General features: G+C 41.7%; 1 protein-coding gene across 1 annotated transcript in view; it reads left to right on the forward strand.

The window, feature by feature from the left end:
• The window catches only part of LOC138755282 (eukaryotic translation initiation factor 3 subunit E-A), a 155366-nt gene that overhangs the window by 95631 nt on the left and 32285 nt on the right, over positions 1-27450 (forward strand). Inside the window, exons 9-10 of the mRNA XM_069920988.1 lie at positions 910-1011; positions 24025-24134. Of these exons, the coding sequence (XP_069777089.1) occupies positions 910-1011; positions 24025-24134 (212 nt within the window). The remainder of the gene's footprint in view (positions 1-909; positions 1012-24024; positions 24135-27450) is intronic.

Below are 27450 nucleotides of genomic sequence, written 5' to 3' on the forward strand. Positions count from 1 at the left end.
ATGCAGACTAAATCTGCATTTTCCTCCTGAGATTACAACACAAAATAATAGAGCATAACCCCAAGCTATTCACCTAACTGCATGCAATGAATGTATTCATTCCATATTATCTTCACAAATGATTGGCATATTTCTCCTGTTGCTTGGCTTACTGTTCTATTGTGACTTTAACTTCCTGGAACATGCTCTGTTTCTCTGTCCATTAATGGAGTGTGATGGCTTTCACCAGACAATAGTCTCAATACTGATGTCCATATTCTTCCATTTGGAAAGGGAACAGCAGCCGCTTGCTGATCTCCCTGGCTTTGACATAAAGGTCTGTGATACCCACTGAACAAACTTCTGATGATGCTTCAAACCCACCAAGGGTTTGAATTCTAAAATTCTAATTATTTTAATTTGCAAGATTGGAAGTCTTTGTAGGAAAAAAAACTAATAAAAATAACCTTAAATACAAAAACAAAAGTATACATTAGTGTTCCTATTGTGGGCTGATAGTTTAAAGAAAAAGAGTAATTGGTATCTTTCAGTACTTAAAATAACTGTGCTGAGCCTCTTTAGCTGTTTGGTGTTTACAGTCTGGGTTATTAATATTTTAATATCCAACAATGAACTTTGTGTGAGCTTTTACGGTATTAGAGCCAGCTAAATAATCCTGGAATAGGTTTCATGTGAACTGGAACAATTGATTTTTCTTCTCCTAATGGCTCTGAAAAAGGAATTGATTATACTGGAAGAACCTTGTACCAGATATAAAGGTGTGTCATGCTATCTATCTGCACTGTCCTTCGGTTTGAAATTACTCCAGCCTGCTTAGTCACCTACATGATAGTGAAGAGTAAATATACAAACTTTCATAATTACGAGTACTTGAGGGCTACTTGAGTAACTATTTCTTGATTGTTGCAGGAATCCTACACGTATAAAGACCCCATTACTGAATTTGTGGAATGCCTGTATGTGAATTTTGATTTTGATGGTGCACAGAAGAAGCTCAGAGAGTGTGAATCGGTAAGTTTGTTTCAAAACTTGTTGAAGTATTAATTCCACGTGTGTTATCCTTCACCACAAGCACCAACATAAGTTGTTCAAAATCTTTGAAGACTGCTTTTAGGATTGTTGCCATTTAGGAAAAACACGAATCCTGTTTTCATTTTCTTGTCTCTCCCAGAATCTTGTCTTTGGGAACATGGGCTGGAATTGAGTAGCAGAGTATGCATTTGTACCAAGCTATATAGTATCCTTCATTCAGAGTGAGTTCCTAGTAGCTTCAGCCAGTTTTGAAAGGCTTCTAAAATTTGCCCAATATAAATTAGATTGGTAACAAGCATCTTTAAGGATACTGAGATGCCAGAGCTATTTGAGTTCATGGTATATAATCAAGTTCCTCTGTCCTTTGTAAATGGTATTGTAATAAAACAATATTGTTTTCATTAAATGTAGCTTATTTAAAAAAAACTACTGCCTTATTTGATTTGATGTGTTAGTGTTGTGTAACAAAGCTGTACTAAGCACACAAAGATTTTGTACCACAACCCTGACAGCAAGGTCCTTGCTCTCTCCTGGTACAGATCGGCCTAGGATTCTGATTTCCCTCTTGCTCCCTTCTAAATGGTGAGATTGTTTCTTATAAGGAATTACTTTAAAATGTAATATTGCAGCCATTTTAAGCCCAATCACTGCCACTGCCTCTTTAAAACTTGAATGTAGGGCATCTTATCAACAGAATTTGTTGATTAGTCTAATTAGATTCTTTTAGTACTTTTTGTTAATAATAATTTATTTACATTCCCCACCATGGCTAGATACTTGGTTCCAATCTATTTTATGAACATCTAGTCCCCAAATGTGAATATAAATGGTGTATTATCATTCTTACTTCCTTTTATGTCAATCATAATTTTTCCTGGCTCAGCCTGTAGGAGACCCATGTTTATGCTCACTTTTGTCCTTCTCATAGCTAGGGAAGGTTTTGCCTTCTGTCTTTAAGATTTCTTTCTTATGTCCTTATGTCAGGTTCCTGTCTATCTCTGTATCATACTTTGGAAAGCTCCAAATGGTCCACTCAAGCTTGTGTCGTTTCTCTGGTGGCATTATAAAACTCTTCATTTAATCTAATCTGGTTAGCTACAGTTAGACCATGTATACCACCTTTATTTCTTACAGATTATGAATTATTTTCTTAATTTTTTGTTTACTTTAATGATGCAGCACCACAGGAGGCCATTCTGCCCCGTGAAACGCATGCAACCCAAATACACCCAATTAACCTACAAACCCTGGACGTTTTGGAATGTGGGAGGAAAATGGAGAAACCCCACTCAGGTCACAGGAAGAAAGCACAAATTCAAACTCTGGTTGCTGGCACTGTAACAGCATTGCTCTAACCACTATGTTAACTGTGTCACCCAGCATTTTTACCAGTGTTAATCTGATTTCACAAACCATATTGGCCATCTCTTCCCTTACACTGGTGATTTGGACAACTAAATAATGATCAATATAATCAACCTTTCTCAAGATTTTTTTATTGAAAAATTTTTATTGCACTGTCATGTTGCAATGATGTCTCCAATTTTTTTTAGCTCAAGCCTATTTATTTCTTGTGAATTAACCTGTTTTAAAAAAAAAATTCTTTATTCTGATTATAAGCTTTAACAAGTTTATATTTTTCCCTGAGGAGACATTAGAACTTAATGTGTTCTTACATTTGTTGGATCCTCTTGCATGATACAATGGTATTAACATGTTGTAGTCTGCCTCAAAAGTTCATTCCATGCAGGTAGGGGATGCTCTTTCACTATATTTCCTTGACTTTCCTCTTTCTATTTTTGTATTAACTCTTGCCCAAGCCTTACTTTATCAGTGTGACCTGTTTATTGCTGAATCTGTCCGGAGATCTCAGCCCAGTTTAAGGTACACCTTCCCTGAAAGATAGTGCTCTTTCTCCAAATCTAATGTCACTGCCCCATGAAGCAATACAATACCAATATTTTACATGTGGCCATTTCAGCCACACATGTAACCTGATATGGCACAGTGCATTCCCATGGGATTCTGTGTTTTAGCTAAGATCATTGCTTCCCGAGCTCTCTTGACAGCATTTCATTCCTGATTCTGCCTATATTGCTGATTCTATTGTGCATTACAACATCTAGATTCACCTCTCATTTCCTCTTCTAGCTGCAATGAGATGGTTGCTGCTCCTCTTACCTCCATGCTGTTTGGGTGACAATTTTCTGCTTAATGCTTCACACCATGTCATCCTGCTCTCAGCATTCCCCTGTGCTATTGACTCATCTTCAACCTCATTAAATGTCACCAATCTGTGGGAATTGCTGAACTTTCGAACATAGTGAAGTCAACAAAATTCATCAAGGTTAGGCTCTCTGGATAATATGAAATATAATATAACTGCTCAGCCTTGTATTCCTAAATAGTGTCTATGGTAGAGGCAGGTGCTGTTGAAGTAGTATCATCTACTCAGACAATATGCTGCAGAGCGTAAGAAATGCAGGCCGTTTCCAATTTTCTGTAGCATGCTGTAACCATGTATTACAAGTATGGTTTGTCATTGAATGCAGTCAAGTAGACATCACAAAACAATTGTAATGCCTGTAATTTTGAACTTGAAGCTTACTGGTTTTAATGGGGACGGAGGGCTCAGTTTATGGCATGTTGAGAGTCTTTGGTTTTCCAAGAAGAGTGATGGGAAAGTGAAAGTGAAGTGAGTAAGCCTGCTTTGTCTATAGTCTGTTGAGATATTTTGAAGACTGTCCAACAAGCAGACTTGGGATTGTAATTCTAGAATGATCAACTCTGCTTTCAGGGTAATTTGTGACCCAGTCAAAGTAACAATGTTTAGTACATTGCTTCTGACTGAATTTCTCAAAGGAAGAATATAAATGGCATCAGCAAATTGTTGTCTCTGCAAGTAATGTTAATTATTTTTGTGAATATTTGGATTTTCTGGATCTGGCTGTCTTGATAAAATATAGACCAAGGTGAAGAATTCCATTATCAAGAGATTGTAGCTTCTGAAGTTGTGGATAAAATTAAGTTAAGAGGAGAAAGCACAAACTCTCTACAAATATTGTTCAAAATAATGAAGGGAATTTGGGCTCTGATGTAAATAGTTTCTTGCATGCAATTGAACTAGAGGGCAGAATGCTTGAAAGTTATCAATGACGATGGTTTTAAGTGGATTCATAAAGTTAGTTGCACAGAAACAGGTCCTACGACCAAACTTATCCATGTTGACTCTGATGGCCATCTAAGAGTCCTATTTGCCTATCTTTGGAAACCTTTCCTATCCCTCTACCTATCTCCATCGGGCACACAAAACTCAAAACGGTCAACCAGTTTACCTATCTCGGCTGCACCATTTCATCAGATGCAAGGATCGACAATGAGATAGACAACAGACTCGCCAAGGCAAATAGCGCCTTTGGAAGACTACACAAAAGAGTCTGGAAAAACAACCAACTGAAAAACCTCACAAAGATAAGCGTATACAGAGCCGTTGTCATACCCACACTCCTGTTCGGCTCCGAATCATGGGTCCTCTACCGGCACCACCTACGGCTCCTAGAACGCTTCCACCAGCGTTGTCTCCGCTCCATCCTCAACATCCATTGGAGCGCTCACACCCCTAACGTCGAGGTACTCGAGATGGCAGAGGTCGACAGCATCGAGTCCACGCTGCTGAAGATCCAGCTGCGCTGGATGGGTCACGTCTCCAGAATGGAAGACCATCGCCTTCCCAAGATCGTATTATATGGCGAGCTCTCCACTGGCCACCGTGACAGAGGTGCACCAAAGAAAAGGTACAAGAACTGCCTAAAGAAATCTCTTGGTGCCTGCCACATTGACCACCGCCAGTGGGCTGATAACGCCTCAAACCGTGCATCTTGGCGCCTCACAGTTTGGCGGGCAGCAGCCTCCTTTGAAGAAGACCGCAGAGCCCACCTCACTGACAAAAGGCAAAGGAGGAAAAACCCAACACCCAACCCCAACCAACCAATTTTCCCTTGCAACCGCTGCAATCGTGTCTGCCTGTCCCGCATCGGACTGGTCAGCCACAAACGAGCCTGCAGCTGACGTGGACTTTTTACCCCCTCCATAAATCTTCGTCCGCGAAGCCAAGCCAAAGAAGGAAGATATATATTATAAAAAAAAAGAGAAGATATTATATATATATATATATATATTCAATATAACTCAAGAAGATTTTCATTACCTACTTCTATAATATGGATTCTCCTCAGGGCTTCACTTTTGACTTCCCCGCCTTCCCTTGCCTTTATGGCTTTCTCAATAAAAATTATGTTTTCATTATAATAGGCTTTGAAACTAGCAGAACTGGATTTCACTCTTAAAATTAGCACCATACATATTTTATTAACTTCATTTATATTTGAGAACAGCATTTAGTTTTCAATTAAATTACTATTATCACACTGCAGTGGCCAAGAATTTCATCCAGGAAATATTGTATACTCTTTAGTTCGGGAATTTCTATAACCATCTGCGGGAGACTTTTAAACCTTCATTGATTGGATCTATAAGTGTAGTCTTTTATATCATGTGATTAGCAACCGGCAGTGCCCCTGTTTTCTATATTTCTGAAATTCTTAAAATTTTCTAAGAAAAATGTGACTAAATTTAACCAAGATTATTGCTCTTTCCTTGGGGTTCTGAGAGTTTTGAATATTTATTGGGTTTAATTGCAGATACTCAATGACTCAAGTAGGTCATTATTGATGTCTCACAGTTATGATGCATATTCAATCACCTGAAATATTGACAACCCCATACGCCTTGACCTGAATGCCTCCAGAATTTACTGATTTTTATTTTAAGATTTCCAGCATTTGCAGTGTTTTGTGGTTAAAAGTCTTCCAGTGTTTTATCTAAATGATAACTTTTCTCAAATGAGAAGTATTAGTGCCCAAATTTTTATTTCAAATACTGCTCCAATCAACATTCATTCTTGGGTGAGACATTAAACCAAGACAATGTTGCCTTTAAAGTATCCCATGACACCATTTCAAAGTGTGCTGAGGAATTATTTCTAATGACTTGTTGACTAATGGATTAATATGTACCATGATTTTAAAAAAACCATCTCTCAACTTCGTCATAAGAGTGTTTGCAGAAGCTTGTTGCTGATTCATTGGACCTATGCTTTATAAAAACTTAAGATGAACATCAAAAGTTGAATGGCAATTGTAAATACAAGCAGTTTCTGTAAAAACAGTGTTGAATATTGAAAACTGAGTAGACTTGCTTGAGACCTGAAGATTTTGGTTGTGATAATAGAATTCCCAGCAATTCAACACGTTTTGAGGAAATGGTCTTCATTACATTCTTGAATGTAAATCAGCCTTCTGTGGCTGTTAATAGAGGAATCAATACCAGTTACTGTAACTTACCCAATAAAGCTTATTTTGTCATATTTTATATTGCTTTAAATTCAGGATATATTGGTTTCCATTGAACAATGCTCAGCTGCTTGTGATGAGTTATGAAGTGCAGGATGTTTTTTTGGCATTTCTCTACTAAAATTTTAAATAGCGAGATTAAATTAATAGGATTTAAACATGTCAAATAAATTGGTTCTCGGCAAGCATTGAACTGACCAGCGTTAAAATCCTTGTACTATTTCTCCACCAAAAAAGAATTTGTATTTTTATTTGGCATTGCTTTAAATTTTCCAAGTTAGTTCATATGGACCATTTCAAAACAAAAGTTTTCACAGGCACATGGAGATATTGAAGTACCTGATTAAAAGCTTAGTTTTTTTGTTAAGTGGAGAGAAAGAGAAGCAGAGAACTTTTGGCAGGGGTGGGGGAGGGGGAATTTCAAAGATTCGAGCCAAGGCAACCATCAATAACGAAGCAGAGAAAATCAGACATGTGCAAGAGGTTAAAATGAAAGGAGTGCACCAGAATTGGTTTATATTCACCATTACACGTGGAACTGTGGTTAGCCTATGCTGGTCTTGCAAACTTAATTGAAAGAAAACAAGAAAGTCTGCAGATGTTTGGGTTGAGTGCAATACACAAATGTGCTGGAGAAACCCAGTAGGTTATTCAGTTTCTGTAGGAAGTCAAGGAGATATAAACCAGCTCTAATGGTGAACACTAATGTTTTGGTTCTTGGCTACTTTCACTTTTCAGGCATACATTGTGCAAATTGTATGATGGTAAATCTTGATCATTCCAGTTGTTTATCACCAACTTGGCAGAATGGTTAGCGCCATGCTATTACAGTAGCAGTGACCTGGGTTTGGATCCGGGAGATCCAAAATGAGTGGTGGACTAGCCTCCCCAAACGAACCCAGCTTAGCGCTGACATTGGCGACTTCAGGGGTTTTTATGAGACACTAAAGGCGGTGTACGGCCCCTCACCCCAAGTCCAAAGCCCTCTGCGCAGCTCAGACGGCGAAGTCCTCCTCAGCGACAAGATCTCCATCCTCAATCGATGGTCACAACACTTCCAATCCCTTTTCAATAGACAATAGACAATAGGAGCTGGAGTAGGCCCTTTGGCCTCGAAAAATTCCAGAAGGTTAGTCAAGCATGACTTACCCTTAAGGAATCCATGCTGACTAGCCCTTATACTATTATTTCTGCCTAAGTGTTCTGCTATTACTCCTTTTATGATAGACTCCAATATCTTCCCCACCACCGACATCAGGCTGACCAGTCTATAATTACCCGTTTTCTCCCTCCCTCCCTTCTTAAAAATCGGCACCACATCAGCCACTCTCCAATCCTCAGGGACCTCCCCCGAATCTATGGAACTTTGGAAAATGTCGACCAGTGCTTCCACAATTTCCATAGCAACTTCTTTAAGCACCCTGGGATGCAGCCCATCAGGCCCTGGGGATTTATCAGCCCTCAGTCCCAACAATTTACTCACAACCTCCTGTTTCTGGATCCGGATATCCATTAGATCCCCTACTTCCCCAGGAAAGTTCCCCAAGTCTCTTGATACCGCATGACCACTACCCCCTAACTGACCATAACCTATATCCTCCTTGGTGAAGACAGTTGCAAAGTATTTGTTAAATTCCTCAGCCATCTCCTTGTTTCCGGTAAAATTTCACCCTTTTCCATTCTTAATGGACCAATTTTAGACCGAACCAATTTCTTCCACTTCACATATTTAAAAAAGCTTTTGCTATCCTCCATTATATTATTTGCCAATTTCCTCTCGTACTTCATTTTCCCCTCTCTTATGACTTTCTTAGTTACCCTCTGATGCTCTTTGAAGGTTTCCCAATCCTCTAACTTCCCACTCCGCTTCGCTATCCTATACTTACTCCCTTTGGATTTGATATTACACTTGATTTCATTAGTTAGCCACGGCTGCCATTTGCATCTCCTAGAGCCTTTCCTCCACTTTGGAATAAATTTGTCCTGAAACCTGTGAAAAATGTCCAAAAATACCTGCCATTTTTCCCCAGTTGTCCTCCCAGCTAGTGTATCTTTCCATTTTATTTTGACTAGCTCCTCCCTCGTAGCTGCATAATTCCCTTTATTTAACTGCAGTACAGATGCTTCCGACTTCCTTTCTTTTTCCCTTTCTAATTGCAGCTCAAAAGTAACCATACCATGGTCACTATTCCCTAATGGCTCCCCTACATCGAGGTCACTTATTAACTCTGCGTCACTGCACAGCACCAAGTCCAGAATCGACTTCCCCCTGGTAGGTTCCTCCACTAGCTGCTCCAAGAAAGTATCTCGTAGACATTCAATAAGCTCAGTCTCTTGTGCTCCTGCCCCCGTCTGATTATCCCAGTCCACCTTCATGTTAAAGTCCCCCAAAACTACTGTATTGCTACCACTTTGACATGCCACTCTTAATTCCTGATTTATACTTCTACTGATATCTAAGCTACTTTTCGGAGGCCTGTAAATGACCCCCATTATGGTCCTCATGCCTTTACAATTTCTTAATTCTATCCAAACAGACTCTACCCCACCTGTTTCAATGTCTTTCCTTTCAAACGCCTGAATTTCATTTCTTACCAACAGAGCTACCCCACCTCCTCTTCCTAACTTTCTGTCTTTTCTATAGGACGTGTACCCTGGAACATTTATTTCCCAATCCTGCCCTTCCCGCAGCCATGTCTCCGTTACTCCGACAATATCATAACCTCCCATTGCCATTTGTGCCTCAAGCTCATCCATTTTATTCCTTACACTCCGTGCATTCATACACAATACCTTGATACCATATCTCCTTTCTCCCTCCACCTTTGTTCTCGATGCACTTGCCCCTACTCTCCTATTCTTTTTAGTTCCCTTTTTCCTTATTGTTTCACCGTCTAACGGAAACACCCCTATATTCACTCTCCTATCTGCTTCCCTATCAGTCCTGTTCCCTTCCCCCTGCCAAATTAGTTTAAATCAAATCTGACAGCATTTTTAAACCTAACTGCCAGTATATTGGCCCCCATTGCATTCAGGTGTAAACCATCCCTCCTGTAGAGGTCTTGTCTTCCCCAGAAGAAATCCCAATGGTCAATGAACTTGAATCCCTGCACTCTGCACCATTCCTCCAGCCACACATTTAACCTCCTAATTTTATTATTTTTGCCCCCACCCATGTACAGCACAGGTAGCAGCCCCGAGATTACAATCCTGGAGGTTCTGCTTTTTAACCTCCTTCCGAGCTCACGGTAGTCCCTCTTCAGGTTCTCCTCCTTCATCTTATCCACGTCATTTGTACCCACGTGTATCAGGACTTCTGGCCGTTCACCTTCCCCCCCCCCCCCCCCCGCCCCCCAGGATACTCTGAACCCTATCCGAGACGTCTCGCACCCTGGCTCCTGGGAGGCAACACACCATACGGGAACACTTGTCAGGTTCGCAGAATCTTTTGTCTGTTCCCCTGACGATGGAGTCCCCAATGACCACCTTGTTCCCCTTCCTTCCTTTCCGCACCACCGGTTCCCTTGGTGCAACCTCTGGCAGGTTATCTTCCCCAACTACAACCAATACACTATATTTGTTGCTAAGAGCAGTAGCCACCGGGGTGCTCACCACAGAGCTAGCAATTTTCCCCCCTCCCCTGACAGTAGTCCACTTACCTGACACCCCCAATCCAGGGGTAAGCACTTCCATGAGCGTTTTCAGTGCCAACCACTCAGTCCAAGAATCCGCCCTGCTCCAGTTCCCTCAACAACCCTTGAGTCTGGAGCTGGATGAGGTCCTTACCCGGGAAGAGACATATAAGGCAATTCAACAATTGAAAAGTGGCAAAGCAGCAGGTATGGATGGAATTCCCCCCAGAGGTCTGGAAGGCTGGCGGCAAAACTCTGCATACCAAACTGCATGAGTTTTTCATGCTCTGCTGGGACCAAGGAAAGCTGCCTCAGGACCTTCGTGATGCCATCATCATCACCCTGTACAAAAACAAAGGCGAGAAATCAGACTGCTCAAACTAAAGGGGAATCATGCTGCTCTCCATTGCAGGCAAAGTCTTCGCTAGGATTCTCTTTAATAGACTAATACCTAGTGTCGCCGAGAATATTCTCCCAGAATCACAGTGTGGTTTTCGCGCAAACAGAGGAACTACTGACATGGTCTTTGCCCTCAGACAGCTCAAAGAAAAGTGCAGAGAACAAAACAAAGGACTCTACATCACCTTTGTTGACCTCACCAAAGCCTTTGACACTGTGAGCAGGAAAGGGCTTTGGCAAATACTAGAGCGCCTCAGATGCCCCTCCAAGTTCCTCAACATGGTTATTCAACTGCACAAAACCCAACAAGGTTGGGTCAGATACAACAATGAGCTCTCCGAACCCTTCTCCATTGACAACGGCGTGAAGCAAGGCTGTGTCCTCGCACCAACCCTCTTTACTATTTTCTTCAGCATGATGCTGAAACAAGCCATGAAAGACCTCAACAATGAAGATGATATTTACATCCGGTACCGCACGGATGGCAGTCTCTTCAATCTGAGGCGCCTGCAAGCTCACACCAAGGCACAAGAGCAACTTGTCCGTGAACTACTCTTTGCAGACGATGCCGCTTTAGTTGCCCATTCAGAGCCAGCTCTCCAGTGCATGACGTCCTGTTTTGCGGAAACTGCCAAAATGTTTGGCCTGGAAGTCAGCCTGAAGAAAACTGAGATCTTCCATCAGCCAGCTCCCCACCATGACCACCAGCCCCCCCACATCTCCATTGGGCACACTGAACTCAAAACGGTCAACCAGTTTACCTACCTCAGCTGCACCATTTCATCTGATGCAAGGATCGACAAAGAGATAGACAACAGACTCTCCAAGGCAAATAGCACCTTTGGAAGACTACACAAAGAGTCTGGAAAAACAACCACCTGAAGAAACACACAAAGATAAGCGTGTACAGAGCCGTTGTCATACCAACACTCCTGTTCGGCTCCAAATCATGGGTCCTCTACTGGCATCACCTACGGCTCCTAGAACGCTTCCATCAGTGCTGTCTCCGCTCCATCCTCAACATTCATTGGAATGACTTTCATCACCAACGTCGAAATACTCGAGCTGGCAGAGTCCACAAGCATCGAATCCATGCTGCTGAAGACCCAACTGCGTTGGGTGGGTCACGTCTCCAGAATGGAGGACCATCGTCTTCCCAAGATCGTGTTCTATGGCGAGCTCTCCACTGGCCACCGAGACAGAGGTGCACCAAAGAAGAGGTACAAGGACTGCTTAAAGAAATCTCGGTGCCTGCCACATTGACCACCGCCAGTGGGTTGATATCGCCTCCAACTGTTCATCTTGGCGCTTCACAATTCGGCGGGCAGCAACCTCCTTTGAAGAAGACCGCAGAGCCCACCTCATTGACAAAAGACAAAGAAGGAAAAACCCAACACCCAACCCCAACCAACCAATTTTCCCTTGCAACCACTGCAACCGTGCCTGTCTGTCCCGCATCAGACTTGTCAGTCACCAACGAGCCTGCAGCAGACGTGGACATACCCCTCCATAAATCTTCGTCCGCGAAGCCAAGCCAAAGAAGAAAGAAAGACCTGGGTTTGGATCTGACATTGTCTGTAAGGAGTTCGTACATTCTTCCAGAGTTTGAGTGGGTTTCCTCTGAGTGCTCTGATTTCCTCCCACCCCTCAAAATACACAAGGTTGTCGGATAATTATGGGTTTTGGGAGGCACAGGCTTGTGGGCCGGAAGGGCCTGTTACTGAGCTGTATGTCTAAATTCCACAACTTTCAGATGATAATTGGTCCTCCTAAAATTACTCCCTTCATTTCAGGCTTTGATGTCTTTGAGACCAGAAGTTTTCCCAGTTACTGCCTCTTCATACAAGATGGAATAGATATTGTGCTTCCCAAATCATTCCCTATCCAATGAATAATATGTCGTTGTGATGCACAAACCAAGGAGAAAGAATCTGATATCAATTGTTAAGCAATCAGTAGGATACTGCTGTTTGCATGCTATTACTTTTCACATTTTTGTGTGATGTGGTTAATTTTATGCCCAGAAAGATCAAGTCTCAATGGTTGTGAATGTGCAGCTGGAAGAAAAGATAAAGAGAGTGTTGGCAAAATAAAGGAAATAATGTTTTTCCTGCTTTAATGTAGCATGTTGATGCGTCAACTCGTGTTGAATTCAGCTGATTTTAATTATGATAGCTAATTATTACACTGGCAAAAGATGAAAGGAGGAAATAATAATGCTTTCATGATTCTCTTTTTCTAAAAATGAGTGAGAGCAAAGTGAATTAGGTAGATTAATGGTTTCCCTTTCATTATTTTTGCTGTTTGCAACCAGCTTCCTAAAGTTTAGATATATAAATGGCCACTGTAGTTGGGAGCTTAATTCATGTCTGTACATTCATGTGGAGTCAGTGGTATTCTGTGGAAATAAGGTGATTCTCATCAAAGCCTCTGTTCACTGAGACAAAGTAATATTTCTGTTCTTTTATGACTATGGTGAGAAACATGTATTTTCAGTTCTAAAAGTATCCTTGTCTTTGAATTTTTGGTAATTTTAATGATTCATCTTTGTCATTTTATTTTATAGGAACATAATAACTGTATTTTTTCTACATAATATTAAGTGGTGGCTAGTATTCACTAGCCTATTTGTTGATCCACTAATGACTGTGAGCATGTTTAAATCTTTTATGAAAGGTTAAAGCTAAAGATGTAGTATTTGTCCAAAATTATGCTCAAAAATGTAAATTTATATACATAATTATGTTTGGACAAAGATCCATTCATCTGCTTGGCATCTTTCCCTTATCAGCCTTGAAGGAGTTATCCATTTTCAGTCACCTTTTTAAATGTTGTTGCTGTCAAATAAATTTTGAAAAGTATATTTGTACTAGAAATCTGAATTTAAAAGAGAAAATGTTTGACGTACTAGACAGGCTAGGCAACATTTGCAGAGAAGGAGATAAAGTTAATGTACTGTATTAGATTGATGATCTTCCATCAAAACCGGCAAAGATTAAACTAAACCATCTTGCAAAATGAAGGGAAGAATTGGAAAAAGGCCCTTTCAGGTGGACCAAATGCTCTGTGTAAAGGCAAAGATTTTACCCCCTTGTGGCTAAATATTTACCTACCTGAATGTGCCGAGAGCGGCACTGATGCCAACCCTCCTTGCAGAGGGATAATCGGTGGAGCGTAGCACTCTGCAGACTCACCTGAATGTACAGCCTTGCTAAGGTGCTGTTTAGAGACAGGCTAATAACTTCATCAGCCCGCGACCCAACTCCCCACTGCCTGACAGCCTCCCCTGCCCAGCTGCCTGACAGCCCCCCCCCTGCCGAGCTGACTGACAGCCCTCCACCCCACTAGGAAGAGGAGGTCTGCGGGGGCTGCCGGGACAGGGGAGGTCTGTGGGGGCCGCAGGGGCGGCCGGCGGGTGACATTAGGGGCCGGTGCAGGCTGTGAGAGCCTGGCTGGTTGCTCCAGCTCCTCACTGGGCACCGGTCTTCAGAGCTTAAAACAAGGCATAGCAATAGTGGTCTTCTCTACCCATAATCCCCCATGCAGCTGGAACTGTTCTGGGAACCCAGAGCGGTTCCACCTGCATGGGGGATTATGGGTAGGGAGGACCGCCATTGCAATGCCGCATATTTATGACGGGAGGCGCTGCAGCACTAGTTGCCCCATCTCCATCAGATCCAGAGGGTGCTACGAGGACCCTCTTGATACGAATTGGGTGCTGGAGCAGCCTTTTAGGGCTGCTGCCTGAAAGGTGAGTTCTTAGTTTTCAATCCACTCCTGTTGCTGGCCTTAAGATGGGGAATTCACCTGAAATGGCCTAAAGAGAACCAAAGGTAAAGGTCTGGGATGGAGAGCAGGAGCAGGTGGGTGACACAGTTGTGGTGTTGCTGGCTCATGCATACAAAAGGTGTGACTATAAATTGTAAATAGTAGCCAACAAATGAAATCAGACATACCAGAAGAGAGAAAATAAGAACTAAATGCTTAGAATGAAATCCAAGACTGGTATGGCTGATGAATTTATTATTGAATCCTGAAGACTTTTTTGTGCCTAGTTGGAAGATCGGTGACTGATCCTCAGCTCATGATGAGGTGAATTGAAATATAGGTGGCACAGTTAGTGTAGTGGTTGGCACAATGCTACTACAGAGCCAGTGACCTGCGTTGGAATCTGCTGTCTGAAATTTGTGGCCCAAATTTCTGACGAAGCTCGAGTCATAATCGTACGTTATGGAAAGAGGCCATTTGGCTCACCATGTCCACATAAACCTCTATTATTCCCATCTTTCTGCATTTGGCCCTTAGCCTTGCTGAGGGACTTTGTGCTCATCTAGACCAGCCATTCTCAACAGGGCCTTAGCTGCTCCCTCCCCGGGACCACAGCATATTTAAGGGAGGCCATGGACCGAAATCATTATTTTTTTTAATGGAGATGGTAGGAGCGAAGTATGGAAGAAACCAACTAAACTTGACTGCTTCATGGGTAAGGGGGCCCATAAACTTTGTGCAGGATCCTAAGGGGCATATCCTTAAAAAGATTGAGAATGCCTGATCTGGATACTTAAATGTGGTCAGATCTCTGCTTTCACCATACTCTCTTGCTGTGCATTCCAGGTACTCACCACTCTGGGTGAAAAGGCTCCCCCTCAGATCCTCTCACCCTAAATTTATTTTCTCTAGTTCTATTCACCTCTGGAAAGGAAAAAGATTCTTGTATTACCTTATCTATTATACCTTTCATAATAAACCTTGCTTTTACAATTGTACAGCAGGGAAACCTACAAGGATGCTTCTCTGAACTAATTCTATTTGCCAGCATTTGTTCCATAACCTCCTAAGCCTTTCCTATCCACGTACCTGTTCAATTGACTTTTAAATGTTGTCATTCTAGCCATATCTATCGTTTCCAGTGGCAGCTCGTTCCATATACCCACCACACCCTCAGATCCCCTTTAGATCTTTCCCTCTTAAATCTATACCCTACAGTTGTAGACTTGCCTACCTTGAGGGGAAAAAAATAAGACTAGCTATTCACTTCTCTGTGCCCCTCATGATTTTATTTACTTCTATAAGGCCACCCCTCAGCCTCCTATGCTCCAGTGAAGAAAGCCCAAGCCTTTCCAGTCCATGAATCATCTTGACCCCATTTCGTCTCAAATCTACAATCTTCTGATTTGGGATATGGTCCAAGACTAGTGTCAGTAGAATGTTAATTTTAGTACAGTATATGTTTAGTATAAAGCAAAATAGTATGAATTCTAATTTTTTAAGATTATATGCAGTAGAGTAGAACCAACTAAATTAAGGCTTGAGGAACATAAAGACAGACTGAAGATGCACACGTGAGAGTGGAGGATGTCCAGTCCAGATATGATATTGAATCCAGAACAGTTGCTTCATTGCCTTTTTTTAAAAAAAACTCGACTGAAAAGGCTGGTTGAGTTATTTCACTAAAAACTGCTTTTGCATGCCACTGCATTTTAAATATTAATGGCAACATTTTCATTTCTGATTTGTAATTTTGTGGCCATTTCACAATGGTATATGTACTTTGATGGCATTCAACAATGAGAATCAATTGTTGAGTAATGAGAAGCCAGAGGGCGAATAAACCAGAGTTTCTGATGTTGTTCAGGTTTTCTCATTGTAACAGCTCAGAGTAACTGGGAATTCTGCTATCTGGAAGCAGTAATGACAATTTGCAGATTTCCTGGGATGCTGATCCAATATAAAAAGTCATAAAGTAGAGAACAATATGATTCAATTTTACCATCTTCAGGCAAGAAGGTATCTTGAAATTTTTTACTATTAAACAGTTGTGGTGAAATGACTTAGTGAACTAGTCACCACCTGGAGAGAGGATGAAATTTCAATTTGTGGACTTCTGTGAGTTAACAATTTGCATAAAGATTCATTTAATATTCTGGGCTTAATTAGGTGTTATTAAGATCTTGGGCTAGTTCTTATAAAATGTCTCAGTGGGTAATATTCTCAAGGTGACTCATCATGGACAACTTGTTGGCTCAGTTGCTACTCTTAATTTCATGTATAACTGGTAGATGTAATGGCCAGTCCTCTTTCATGATGTTATTGTGGATGTCAAAGGCAGCTAAGAGAGCCCCCATGTTAACTAAATCACAGATATAATCGAATCAAGGTTCCTCAGAAACAAGGTTTATAATGCAAGGTAAATGGTTTAAATGCAGTTAGCTCCCCTAGAAATAGGGGCTTTGATGAAGAAGGATAATGAATGGAGTATGGATTTAAGTGTTAACTGATAAACCAATAGTCAAAATCTCACACCACAGAACCATTTGGCATTTACCTTGTAGATCTAACTTTCTTCTTCACCCACTCTGTCTGGGTTGGAAAATGCCACACCTGTGGTTGTTCCTACATCACAACCCTGTGAATTTTTGTACAATGTTGATAACTAGGAATATTTTTCAATAAAAAAAGTTATTGCTTATGTTGACATTTAGCCAATCTTGCCACTTAGCAGGTGGGCCCCAACTCCTGCTAAGATGTTTGGTAACACTTGTCAACACTGGACAGCATGGTTAGCGCAATGTTATTACAGTGCCAGCATTAAGGACCGGAGTTCGAATCCTGCGATGTCAGTAATGAGTTTGTACATTCTCCCTGTGTCTGCATCAGTTTCCTTCATGGACTCCAGTTTCCTTCCACTCTTCAAAAAATGTACTGGGGTTGTAGGTTAATTGGGTATAATTGGGCAGCACAGACTCTTGGGCCAAAAATGACCTGTTACCATTCTGTATGTTTAAATTTGAAAGTTAAAGAATTTTTTTCAAAAGATTTACTTCGTGAAAAAATATAGTGATTATGATAGACAACTTCAAGCTGAAAACAAAGATAACTTCAGATTTGCTGTATCACATAGGAAGTTGAAAAAACATTAAATTAATTTGTATTGAATTCAGCATGTTTTCCCACTGATTTTCATTTGTTCTCAGCATCTGATGCCTCTTGTGCCATTGTCAAACAATAGTTGGCCAGCATTGATGGATTCCAGTTGCCCTGATACCACTTTTCCATAGTCACAATGTCCTGGTGAAACCTTTCACCATGTTTGTCACCATCTGTACCAAGATTAGCAGGGAAGACGTTCAAGTGTGAATGCAGAAAATTAATTTTCAATGACATGTTGCACTTCATGGTTTTGTCAGCATGAAGCATGTTGTCAAATCAGCTGGATGTAGTTTGGTGCTCTGTAGTTGTCAAAAAAAATCTCAACAACTCCATGTCTCTGGTGGCTTCGCAACTGGCAAACTTCTTTCATGTGGCACTATTTTCTTGACTGAAGCCAGATTGGGATATTCAATAGATTTCTTATTTTTAGCAGAGAAGCCAAATACATTGGTCAGACAGAAGTAACAGTCCATCATGTGATCCTTCTATTCTAGCCATATCATTGGGACTGCATATTGCACTGATGTCCAAGTACCTCTGAGCAAAGCTATCAGATTGACTGCACATGTTGCACAACAAATGTGAGCAGCCCAGGGTTTGTCTTGGTCATCAATTTTACAACTGAAGTAGAGCTTATAGGTTTTTTTAATAAGTGTAGACACGCTGTGTCTTTGTGCCATAAGCGTATACTTGGCACAAAGGTAAAGGTTCCATTTAATATTAAATTTAAAATGTAACATGCATGAAATTCTTTAACTTTTGTCTATTGTAAGGAAGACAGAATCAAAAGACACTTTGTCCAGCGCCCCTCACAGAAACCTACAGCACCTGGTGTTCTAAGGCGGTATCCCCTCCAAGTACTGACCAGTCCTGTGCCTGCTTAGCTTCTGAGATCAGACAATCCCAGGCATATTCAGGCTATTAAGTAACAATTTATCACAGCTATTGCTGTATTGAATCTTCCTGAAAATAATAAATGCTATTGTTAATTACACTCACTATGCTGTTGCCTGAAGAACATGCGCATCAACATTTGTTCAGTCTATATCAATGTAATGCACAGTATCTGTGTATGTGAGCTGCTTTTATAGTCTGTCTGTATCTATCCTGACTAAGCATGTCCAGGCCTAAGACAACATTTGCATAGCACTGAGTCCATGCCCAGGCATTCTTGGACTGACCAAAATAGATTTAAAATATTACAAGAATTCACAAAAGTAGGTTATATCTAAATAATGATATGTGATAGAAAAATGTTCAAGGTGATTTTCATGATCATATAATCATATAACCATATAACCACCTACAGCACAGAACAGGCCATTTCGGCCCTACTAGTCCATGCCATAACTAATTCCCACCCTCCTAGTCCCACTGACCAGCACCCGGTCCAGACCCCTCCAGTCCTCTCCTCTCCATGTAACTATCCAGTCTATCCTTAAATGTAACCAATGATCCTGCCTCAATTACATCTGCCGGAAGCTCATTCCACATCCCTACCACCCTTTGCGTAAAGAAATTTCCCCTCATGTTCCCTTGATAATTTTCCCCCTTCAATCTTAAACCATGCCCTCTAGTTTGAATCTCCCCCACTCTTAATTGAAAAAGCCTATCGACATTTACTCTGTCTGTCCCTTTTAAAATCTTAAACACCTCTATCAAGACCCCCTCAATTTTCTACGCTCCAGAAAAAAAAGCCCTAGTCTGCACAACCTTTCCCTGTAACTCAAACCTTGAAATCCTGTCAACATTCTTGTGAACCTTCTCTGTACTCTCTCTATTTTGTTTATATCTTTCCTATAATTTGGTGACCAAAACTGTACACAGTACTCCAAATTTGGCCTCACCAATGCCTTGTACAATTTCATCATAACCTCCCTACTCTTGAATTCAATACTCCGATTTATGAAGGCCAACATTCCAAATGCCTTCTTCACCACACCATCTACCTGAGTATCAGCCTTGAGGGTACTATTTACCATCATTCCTAAATCCCTTTGTTGCTCTGCACATCTCAATAGCCTACCATTTAATGCAGCCTCCAGCCTTCCTAAATCACCTTTTAATCTATGGTAATCTTCCTCACTGTCCACAACACCACCAATCTTTGTATCATCCGCAAACTTGCTTATCCAATTCTCCACCCCTACTTCCAGATCGTTAATATATATATAAAACAAACAATAGTGGACCCAGGACCGATCCCTGAGGAACTCCACTAGTCACCGGCCTCCAATTGGACAAACAATTTTCCACCACGACTCTCTGACACCTCCCATCCAACCATTGCTGAATCCATTGCACTACCTCCTTATTTATACCTAATGCCTCCACCTTTTTTCCTAACCTCCTGTGGGGAACTTTGTCAAAAGCTTTACTAAAGTCTAAATAGACAACATCCACAGCTCTCCCTTCATCAACCTTTTTTGTAACCCCCTCAAAAAACTCAATCAGGTTTGTCAAGCATGATCTACCCCTGACAAAACCATGCTGATTACTCCCCATCAATCCCTGTATCTCCAAATATTTGTAAATACTATCCCTCAGAATACTTTCCACCACAGACGTCAGACTCACGGGCCTATAATTCCAAGGTTTACATTTCTTTCTTTGGCTTGGCTTCGCGGACGAAGATTTATGGAGGGGGTAAAAAGTCCACGTCAGCTGCAGGCTCGTTTGTGGCTGACCAGTCCGATGCGGGACAGGCAGACACGATTGCAGCGGTTGCAAGGGAAAATTGGTTGGTTGGGGTTGGGTGTTGGGTTTTTCCTCCTTTGCCTTTTGTCAGTGAGGTGGGCTCTGCGGTCTTCTTCAAAGGAGGCTGCTGCCCGCCAAACTGTGAGGCGCCAAGATGCACGGTTTGAGGCGTTATCAGCCCACTGGCGGTGGTCAATGTGGCAGGCACCAAGAGATTTCTTTAGGCAGTCCTTGTACCTTTTCTTTGGTGCACCTCTGTCACGGTGGCCAGTGGAGAGCTCGCCATATAATACGATCTTGGGAAGGCGATGGTCCTCCATTCTGGAGACGTGACCCATCCAGCGCAGCTGGATCTTCAGCAGCGTGGACTCGATGCTGTCGACCTCTGCCATCTCGAGTACCTCGACGTTAGGGGTGTGAGCGCTCCAATGGATGTTGAGGATGGAGCGGAGACAACGCTGGTGGAAGCGTTCTAGGAGCCGTAGGTGGTGCCGGTAGAGGACCCATGATTCGGAGCCGAACAGGAGTGTGGGTATGACAACGGCTCTGTATACGCTTATCTTTGTGAGGTTTTTCAGTTGGTTGTTTTTCCAGACTCTTTTGTGTAGTCTTCCAAAGGCGCTATTTGCCTTGGCGAGTCTGTTGTCTATCTCATTGTCGATCCTTGCATCTGATGAAATGGTGCAGCCGAGATAGGTAAACTGGTTGACCGTTTTGAGTTTTGTGTGCCCGATGGAGATGTGGGGGGGCTGGTAGTCATGGTGGGGAGCTGGCTGATGGAGGACCTCAGTTTTCTTCAGGCTGACTTCCAGGCCAAACATTTTGGCAGTTTCCGCAAAGCAGGACGTCAAGCGCTGAAGAGCTGGCTCTGAATGGGCAACTAAAGCGGCATCATCTGCAAAGAGTAGGACCCTTTCTTAAACAGCGGAACCACATGCGCCACCCTCCAATCCTTTGGCACTACCCCCGTGACCAGTGACATCCTAAATATCTCTGTTAATGGCCCCACTATCTGTCCACAAGCCTCCCTGAGTGTCCTTGGGAATATTTTGACCAGTCCCGGAGATTTATCCACCTTTATCTTTTTCAACACAGCCATCACTACCTTCTCGGTTATCCTTATATGCTTCATGACCTCCCCACTATTTTTCTTTACTTCAACTGGTTCAATATTTTTTTCCCTAGTGAATACCGAGGCAAAGAAATCATTCAAAATTTCCCCCATTTCCTCTGACTTCTCACTCAGCCTACCCTCGCTATCTACAAAGGGTCCAATTTTATCCCTCACTAATCTTTTACTTTTAATGTACCTATAGAAACCCTTTGGATTTATTTTTACTCTGTCTGCCAAAGCCTCTTGGTGCCTTTTTTTGGCCTTTCTAATTTCTTTCTTAAGATTCCTTCTACACAGCTCCCTGCTCTTTATACCTCTTGTACACCTCCCTTTTTCTCCTAACCAAATTTCCAATATTCCTCGAAAACCAAGCCTCCCTATGACTTCCAGCCTTTCCTTTGATCCTCACTGGGACATATCTACTCTGTACCCACAAAATTTCTTTTTTGAATATCCTCCATTTTTCATTAACATCCTTACCTGAAAATATCCTGTCCCACTCAATACTCCCCAAATCCCTTCTTATTCCTTTGAAATTTGCTCTTCTCTAATCCAGAACCTCAACTTTAGGCCCCTCTTTGCTCTTCCCTAAAACTACCCGAAAACTAAGAGAGTTATGATCACTAGACCCAATTTGTTCTCCAACATTAATGTCCGATACCTGACCTAGCTCATTCCCTAACAGGAGATCTAGTATTACACTGTCCCGAGTCGGTTCTTCTACTAATTGATTTAGAAAACAATCTTGAACACATTTAACGAACTCTAGCCCATCCAGCCCTCTAACTGTATGGGTATCCCAATCAATGTGAGGGAAGTTAAAATCTCCCATGATCACTACCTTATGATTCTCACACATATACGTTAGCTCCCTACAAATTTGTTCCTCTAATTTTCTTGGCCCATTTGGTGGTCTGTAATACACCCCTATTAGCACCCTCATGCCTCCTTCACCCCTCAATTCCACCCAAACAGCCTCACTGGATGATCCCTCCAGACCATCCTGCCACCTCACGGCAGTAATGCCCTCCTTAACAAGCAGAGCAATTCCTCCCCCTTTTTTACCCCCTGCTCTATCACATCTAAAACAAATGTATCCTGGAATATTAAATTGTCCGTCCTGCCCCTCCTGTAGCCAGATCTCACTAATTGCCACAATATCATGACCCCAAGTATCTGTCCATGCTCTAAGCTCATCTACCTTGTTCACTATGCTTCTTGCATTAAAATATATGCATTTCAGAGAATGACCCTCACCTATATTCTCTTTTCTACCTTTTACCCTAATCTTCATCCTACCTTTGTTATCGTTATTATTCCTATCTTGGTAGCCATGCTCCCTTGACACTGCACTCACACTCTGTTCCCCACCCCCCTGCCAAACTAGTTTAAACCTTCCTCCACTGCTCTCGCAAATCTGCTTGCCAGCACATTGGTCCCCCTCCAGTTCAAGTGGAGTCCATCCCTTTTGTACAGGTCCGACCTTCCCCAGAAGAGATCCCAATGATCCAGAAATCTTATCCCTTGCCCCCTGCACCATCTCTTTAGCCACGCATTCATCCTCCACATCCTCCTATTTCTACCCTCACTAGCACGTGGCACCGGCAGCAATCCAGAGATTACTACCTTAGAGGTCCTGTTTTTTAACTTCCTACCTAATTCCACATAATCCTGTTTCAGGACCTCATCCCCACTTCTAACTAAGTCATTGGTCCCCGCATGGACCACGATTTCTGGCTGTTCTCCTTCCCCTTGCAGAATGCTATGAACTTGATCAGAGATATCCCTGACCCTGGCACCAGGGAGGCAACAGACCAACCTGGATCCCCGATCTCGTCCCACAAACCTTCTATCTGTCCCTCTGACTAATGAGTCCCCAACTACAAGTATCCTGTTCTTATCTCTCCTTCCCTTCTGAACCTCAGGGGCAGCCCCTGTGCCAGAGACCTGACCCCCACGACTCGTCCCTGGTAGGCTGCTCCCCCCAGCAGTATCCAATGCCGAATACATGTTGCTGAGTGGCACTTCCACAGGGACTCTCCCTCCTTTCCTTACAGTCACCCAATTCCCTGACTCCTGCCTTCTACGAGTGACTGTCTCCCTGTAACTATCACTGCCTCTGCTTCCTTTATGATCCTCAGTTCATCCAATTTCAGCTCAAGCTCCCTAACACGGTCACTCATTATATGCAATTGGATGCATCTTTTGCAGGTGTCGTCATCAGAAACAGCTGTGCTGTCTCTGACTTCCCACATCCCACAACTGGAGCACTTATCTACCCCAACTGACTCCATTTCCTCCTTTCTTACTATAAATATGTTATTTCAAAGATACCTTTCCACACAATGCAGCCCAAAATTCATCAAATACTCCCAAAAGTTTCAGGAAGAAAATTCTTCGTTGTCCAATGTCAACTGTTAGGTGACATTTCAGATTAACTTTCATTAACAATTCAGCTTCTATCTCTATCAGTTCAGGAGAGTAAAGGAATTATTTAAAAGATTTGCATCTGCTTTATCTTTTACTGCTAGACCCACTAGGACTAGAACTCTCATGCTCTTTTGGAAAAACTTAACAGATCCAACTGGTTAACTTGTAGTTTTTCCATTTTCTGTCATTTCTTTCGGGCATTGTTGCTATGGTGAAAATTGATTTTGTTTTTGCTTATGTTTCCAAGAGAGGATCATTTAAGATTATGATGTTTTGCAACTTTCTACAAAGGCAGGAGAGCTGGCTGTGTAAAATGCATGACATTATCTGCTATTATAGTCTATCATGGATTGAATATTTTTATATATTCTCATTACAGGTGCTCGTGAATGACTTCTTTTTGGTGGCCTGCCTTGAGGATTTCATAGAGAATGCTCGTCTCTTTATCTTTGAGACATTTTGTCGCATTCATCAGTGCATTAGCATCAGGTACGTTAATCACATTAATTTGTGCAGTGGAAGTAACTTCTTATATTTTAGTTTGAGAACAATAAAGTACTTACTTGCAGATTGTTTTCTTAGAAATAAAAACAGGTCAGGCTGCATCTGTGGAATGAGAAAGGGATTAATGTTTCATATCAGACCTTCTTCCTAACTGGGAAGGAACTGCTGAACTGCTTTTCAACGCTCTGACCTGAAAAGTTAATCCATTTCTCTCTGCAGCTGCTTTGGTGAGTGTTTCCAGCATTCTGTTATTTTAGATTTTCAACGCAACTTTTACTACATCACCCTCAAAAAAAAACACATCTCCTGGATCCTAGGAATAGTTGATCTTTTGAGTAATGATTGAGTAATTCTCCTTAATGGATCAACTCTACTGATGGAAATACAAATTAACTGAGAAGTGGTCATGGAATTTTGTGCATAGATTTTGTATGAATATTTGTCAGCTCTCTATACAGATGTTTACTTCTACTCAAATAATTTCTGAATCTGTGAACTCAGTGCCTTGAGAGAATTCATGTTGCTGCATTTGAATCAAAGTTCATAGATCCTTGCTGATTATAGCACCTGCCCCTACTTATTGAGATGTATTGTTTTATACTATGTTAATTGCGCAAGTTTGTGATTTCAGATACATTCTGTGACCAGATTCCTATTTTGAATCTGAGGCTCCTCAACCAATCTCTAGCCCAATAAATTCCATTAAACTCACTCAATTGTTGAAGTGGGTTTTGAATGTCCCCATAGAAACTCAAACTCAAAATGTTGCTTGCAAATTCTTTTCCATTTGTAATGGAATGTATTTGATTTTAGAATGGTGCAAGAAATACAGGCTTGTAGTTATGGGTAAATTCAACTTCCCTAATATTGGCTGGCACTTCATGACTACAAGAGGGATGGATAGAGCTGAATTTGTCAGGTGTGTTCAGGACACAAAATGTGGACCGGCCAACTAGAGGAGAGGCCATACTGGATCTAGTTCTGGGTAATGAACCAAGTCAGGTCGTGAACAAGTGGGAGCATTTTGGTGAGAGTGACCACAAATCCCTTAGCTTCAACATAGCTATGGAAAAGGATAAAAACAGACAAAATGGGAAAGTCCTTAACTGGGAAAGGCTAATTATGAAGGGATGGGGCAGGAACAAGTAAGAATAAATAGGAAACAATGTTCAAGGATGAAAGAAGTAATGTGAAGGAAGTTTAGGGACCACTTATGCTGGGTTCAGGAGGTTTGTCCCAATGGGGCAAGGAAAAGATAGTAGGAAAAGGGAACCATGGTTAATGAAACAGGTCAGACAACTAATCAAGAAGGAAGCATACACTAGATATACGAAGCAGGAAACCGGAAGGGCTCATGAGAAATATATGGTAGCCAGGAAGGAGCTTAAGAAAGGACTTAGGAGAGCTCGAAGTGGGCATGAGAAGGCTTTACCATTTAGGATTAAGGAGAACCCTGAGGTGTTCTATGTATATGTAAAGAACAGAAGGATGATGAGAATGAAGGTGTGGCTGCTAAAGGATAAAGAAGGCAACATAACATGTGCCTGGAGGTGGAGGAGGTTGGAGAGGTCCTATTCACAAGAGAAAAGGACTGTGATCAGGGTGAGGTTAGAGTAGAACAGGCTTGTGTGCTGGACATTGTGGAGATTAAGGAAAAGAAAATGTTGCATCTTCTTTAAAACATCAAGATTGATAAGTCCCCGGGGCCGGATGTGACATATCCCAGGTTGCTGTAAGAAATGAGAGAAGAGATAGCTATGATCTTTGAACCCTCTGAATGTAGGGCAGGTGCTGGAGGATTGGAGAATGTCAACTGTATTCACCTTGTTTAAAAAAGGAAATGGGGAGAATCCTGAAAATTATAGACCAGTGAGCCTTACTTCAGTGGTGTTCAAACTATAGGAGAGGATTCTTAAGGATCAGATCTGTGAGCATTTGGAGAAGTACAGTCTACTCCAGGATAGTCAGCATGGCTTTGTGAAGAGAAAGTCATGCCTCATGAGCCTAATTGAGTTTTTTGAGGAGGTAACAAAAGAAATTAATGAGGGTAGAGCAGAAGATGTGGTTAAATGGATTTTAGCAAGACATTTGACAAGGTCCTCCACAAGAGATTCATCCAGAAAGTCACGGGGCATAGAATCAGTGGAATCTTGGCTGTGAAGATTTTTTTTTTAAATGTTTTGCAGGAGGAAAGCAGAAAGTAGTAGTTCTGCAGGATCTAGCTATGTTTATACACTGCAGAATTCACATACTATTTGAACTTTTGTGAGCAATTTTTAAACTAATGATTAACATCCATATGAAATTACAATGATAAACTGGTTAATGAAACAAAAACAGAGTTGACTTCCTGGAAATGCACTGGGAAGATGTTAGTTCTAAGTATCACGAAATTCATTAAGTAAAAATAGGAAGTCTCAAAGCATGCTTAATAAAAGAATGCTTTAAAGTTTGGTGCTGAGCATATGATGAAAATGACAATTATTTTACATCATTCAGTCTCTGGTGTGGGAGCATTATAGGGGAGGGGGGGGAAGAAGGTTCTCTGAAAATAATGCAGTGTTTTTAAAAAACTCTTCTACAGCAATATTTGTAAATGTTGAATTGAAATTTTGGTTCCCAGTAGATTGGGCTCAGTCTCGGTGGCAGCCAACCATTCAATTTTTAATTTATGCATACAGCACGGTAACAGGCCATTTTGGCCCACGAGTCTGTGCCACCCAATTAAACTACACCCTGGTACGTGCGCATGCACCGAAATGGCCTGTTACTACACTGTACGTCAAAATTAAAAGATTGGCTACCCTGGCCACTAGGTGTTACCTAGCCTAGTCTATTACTCTAGTTAATGAATTAGGTGGGACATTCACAACATTGATGAATTAAGCAATCTGACATACAAGCAGTCCCCGGGTTATGAACGAGATGTGTTCCTAAGTCAGTCTTTGTCGAATTTGTAGGTAAGTCGGAACAGGTATATTAGTTTCTTATTTAGTGGCAGTTGGTCAAATATTTGTCTTAATATATAGTATACAGGTATCTTAATATCCATGGCAAATCCATGTAGTCAAATTTTGAACAGCTTTCTTTGTTTTCCCCAATGTGGTAGATAGGGCATATTCATGGCCCTTCTACAATCAAGGCACGTAATTGATGACATCACACAGGCTGCACCAACTTTAAATGACATTCCAATATAGGATCCTGAGGTGGGATAAGTCCTGCATGATTTCAGCACCACTCCAAAGGTTGGCAGGATCAGACAGGATGCCAGATGCTGGTGGCCGGTGTCCAGCTGATG

Source organism: Narcine bancroftii, chromosome 2, assembly GCF_036971445.1.
Source record: "Narcine bancroftii isolate sNarBan1 chromosome 2, sNarBan1.hap1, whole genome shotgun sequence".
Classification (NCBI taxonomy): Eukaryota; Metazoa; Chordata; class Chondrichthyes; order Torpediniformes; family Narcinidae; genus Narcine; species Narcine bancroftii.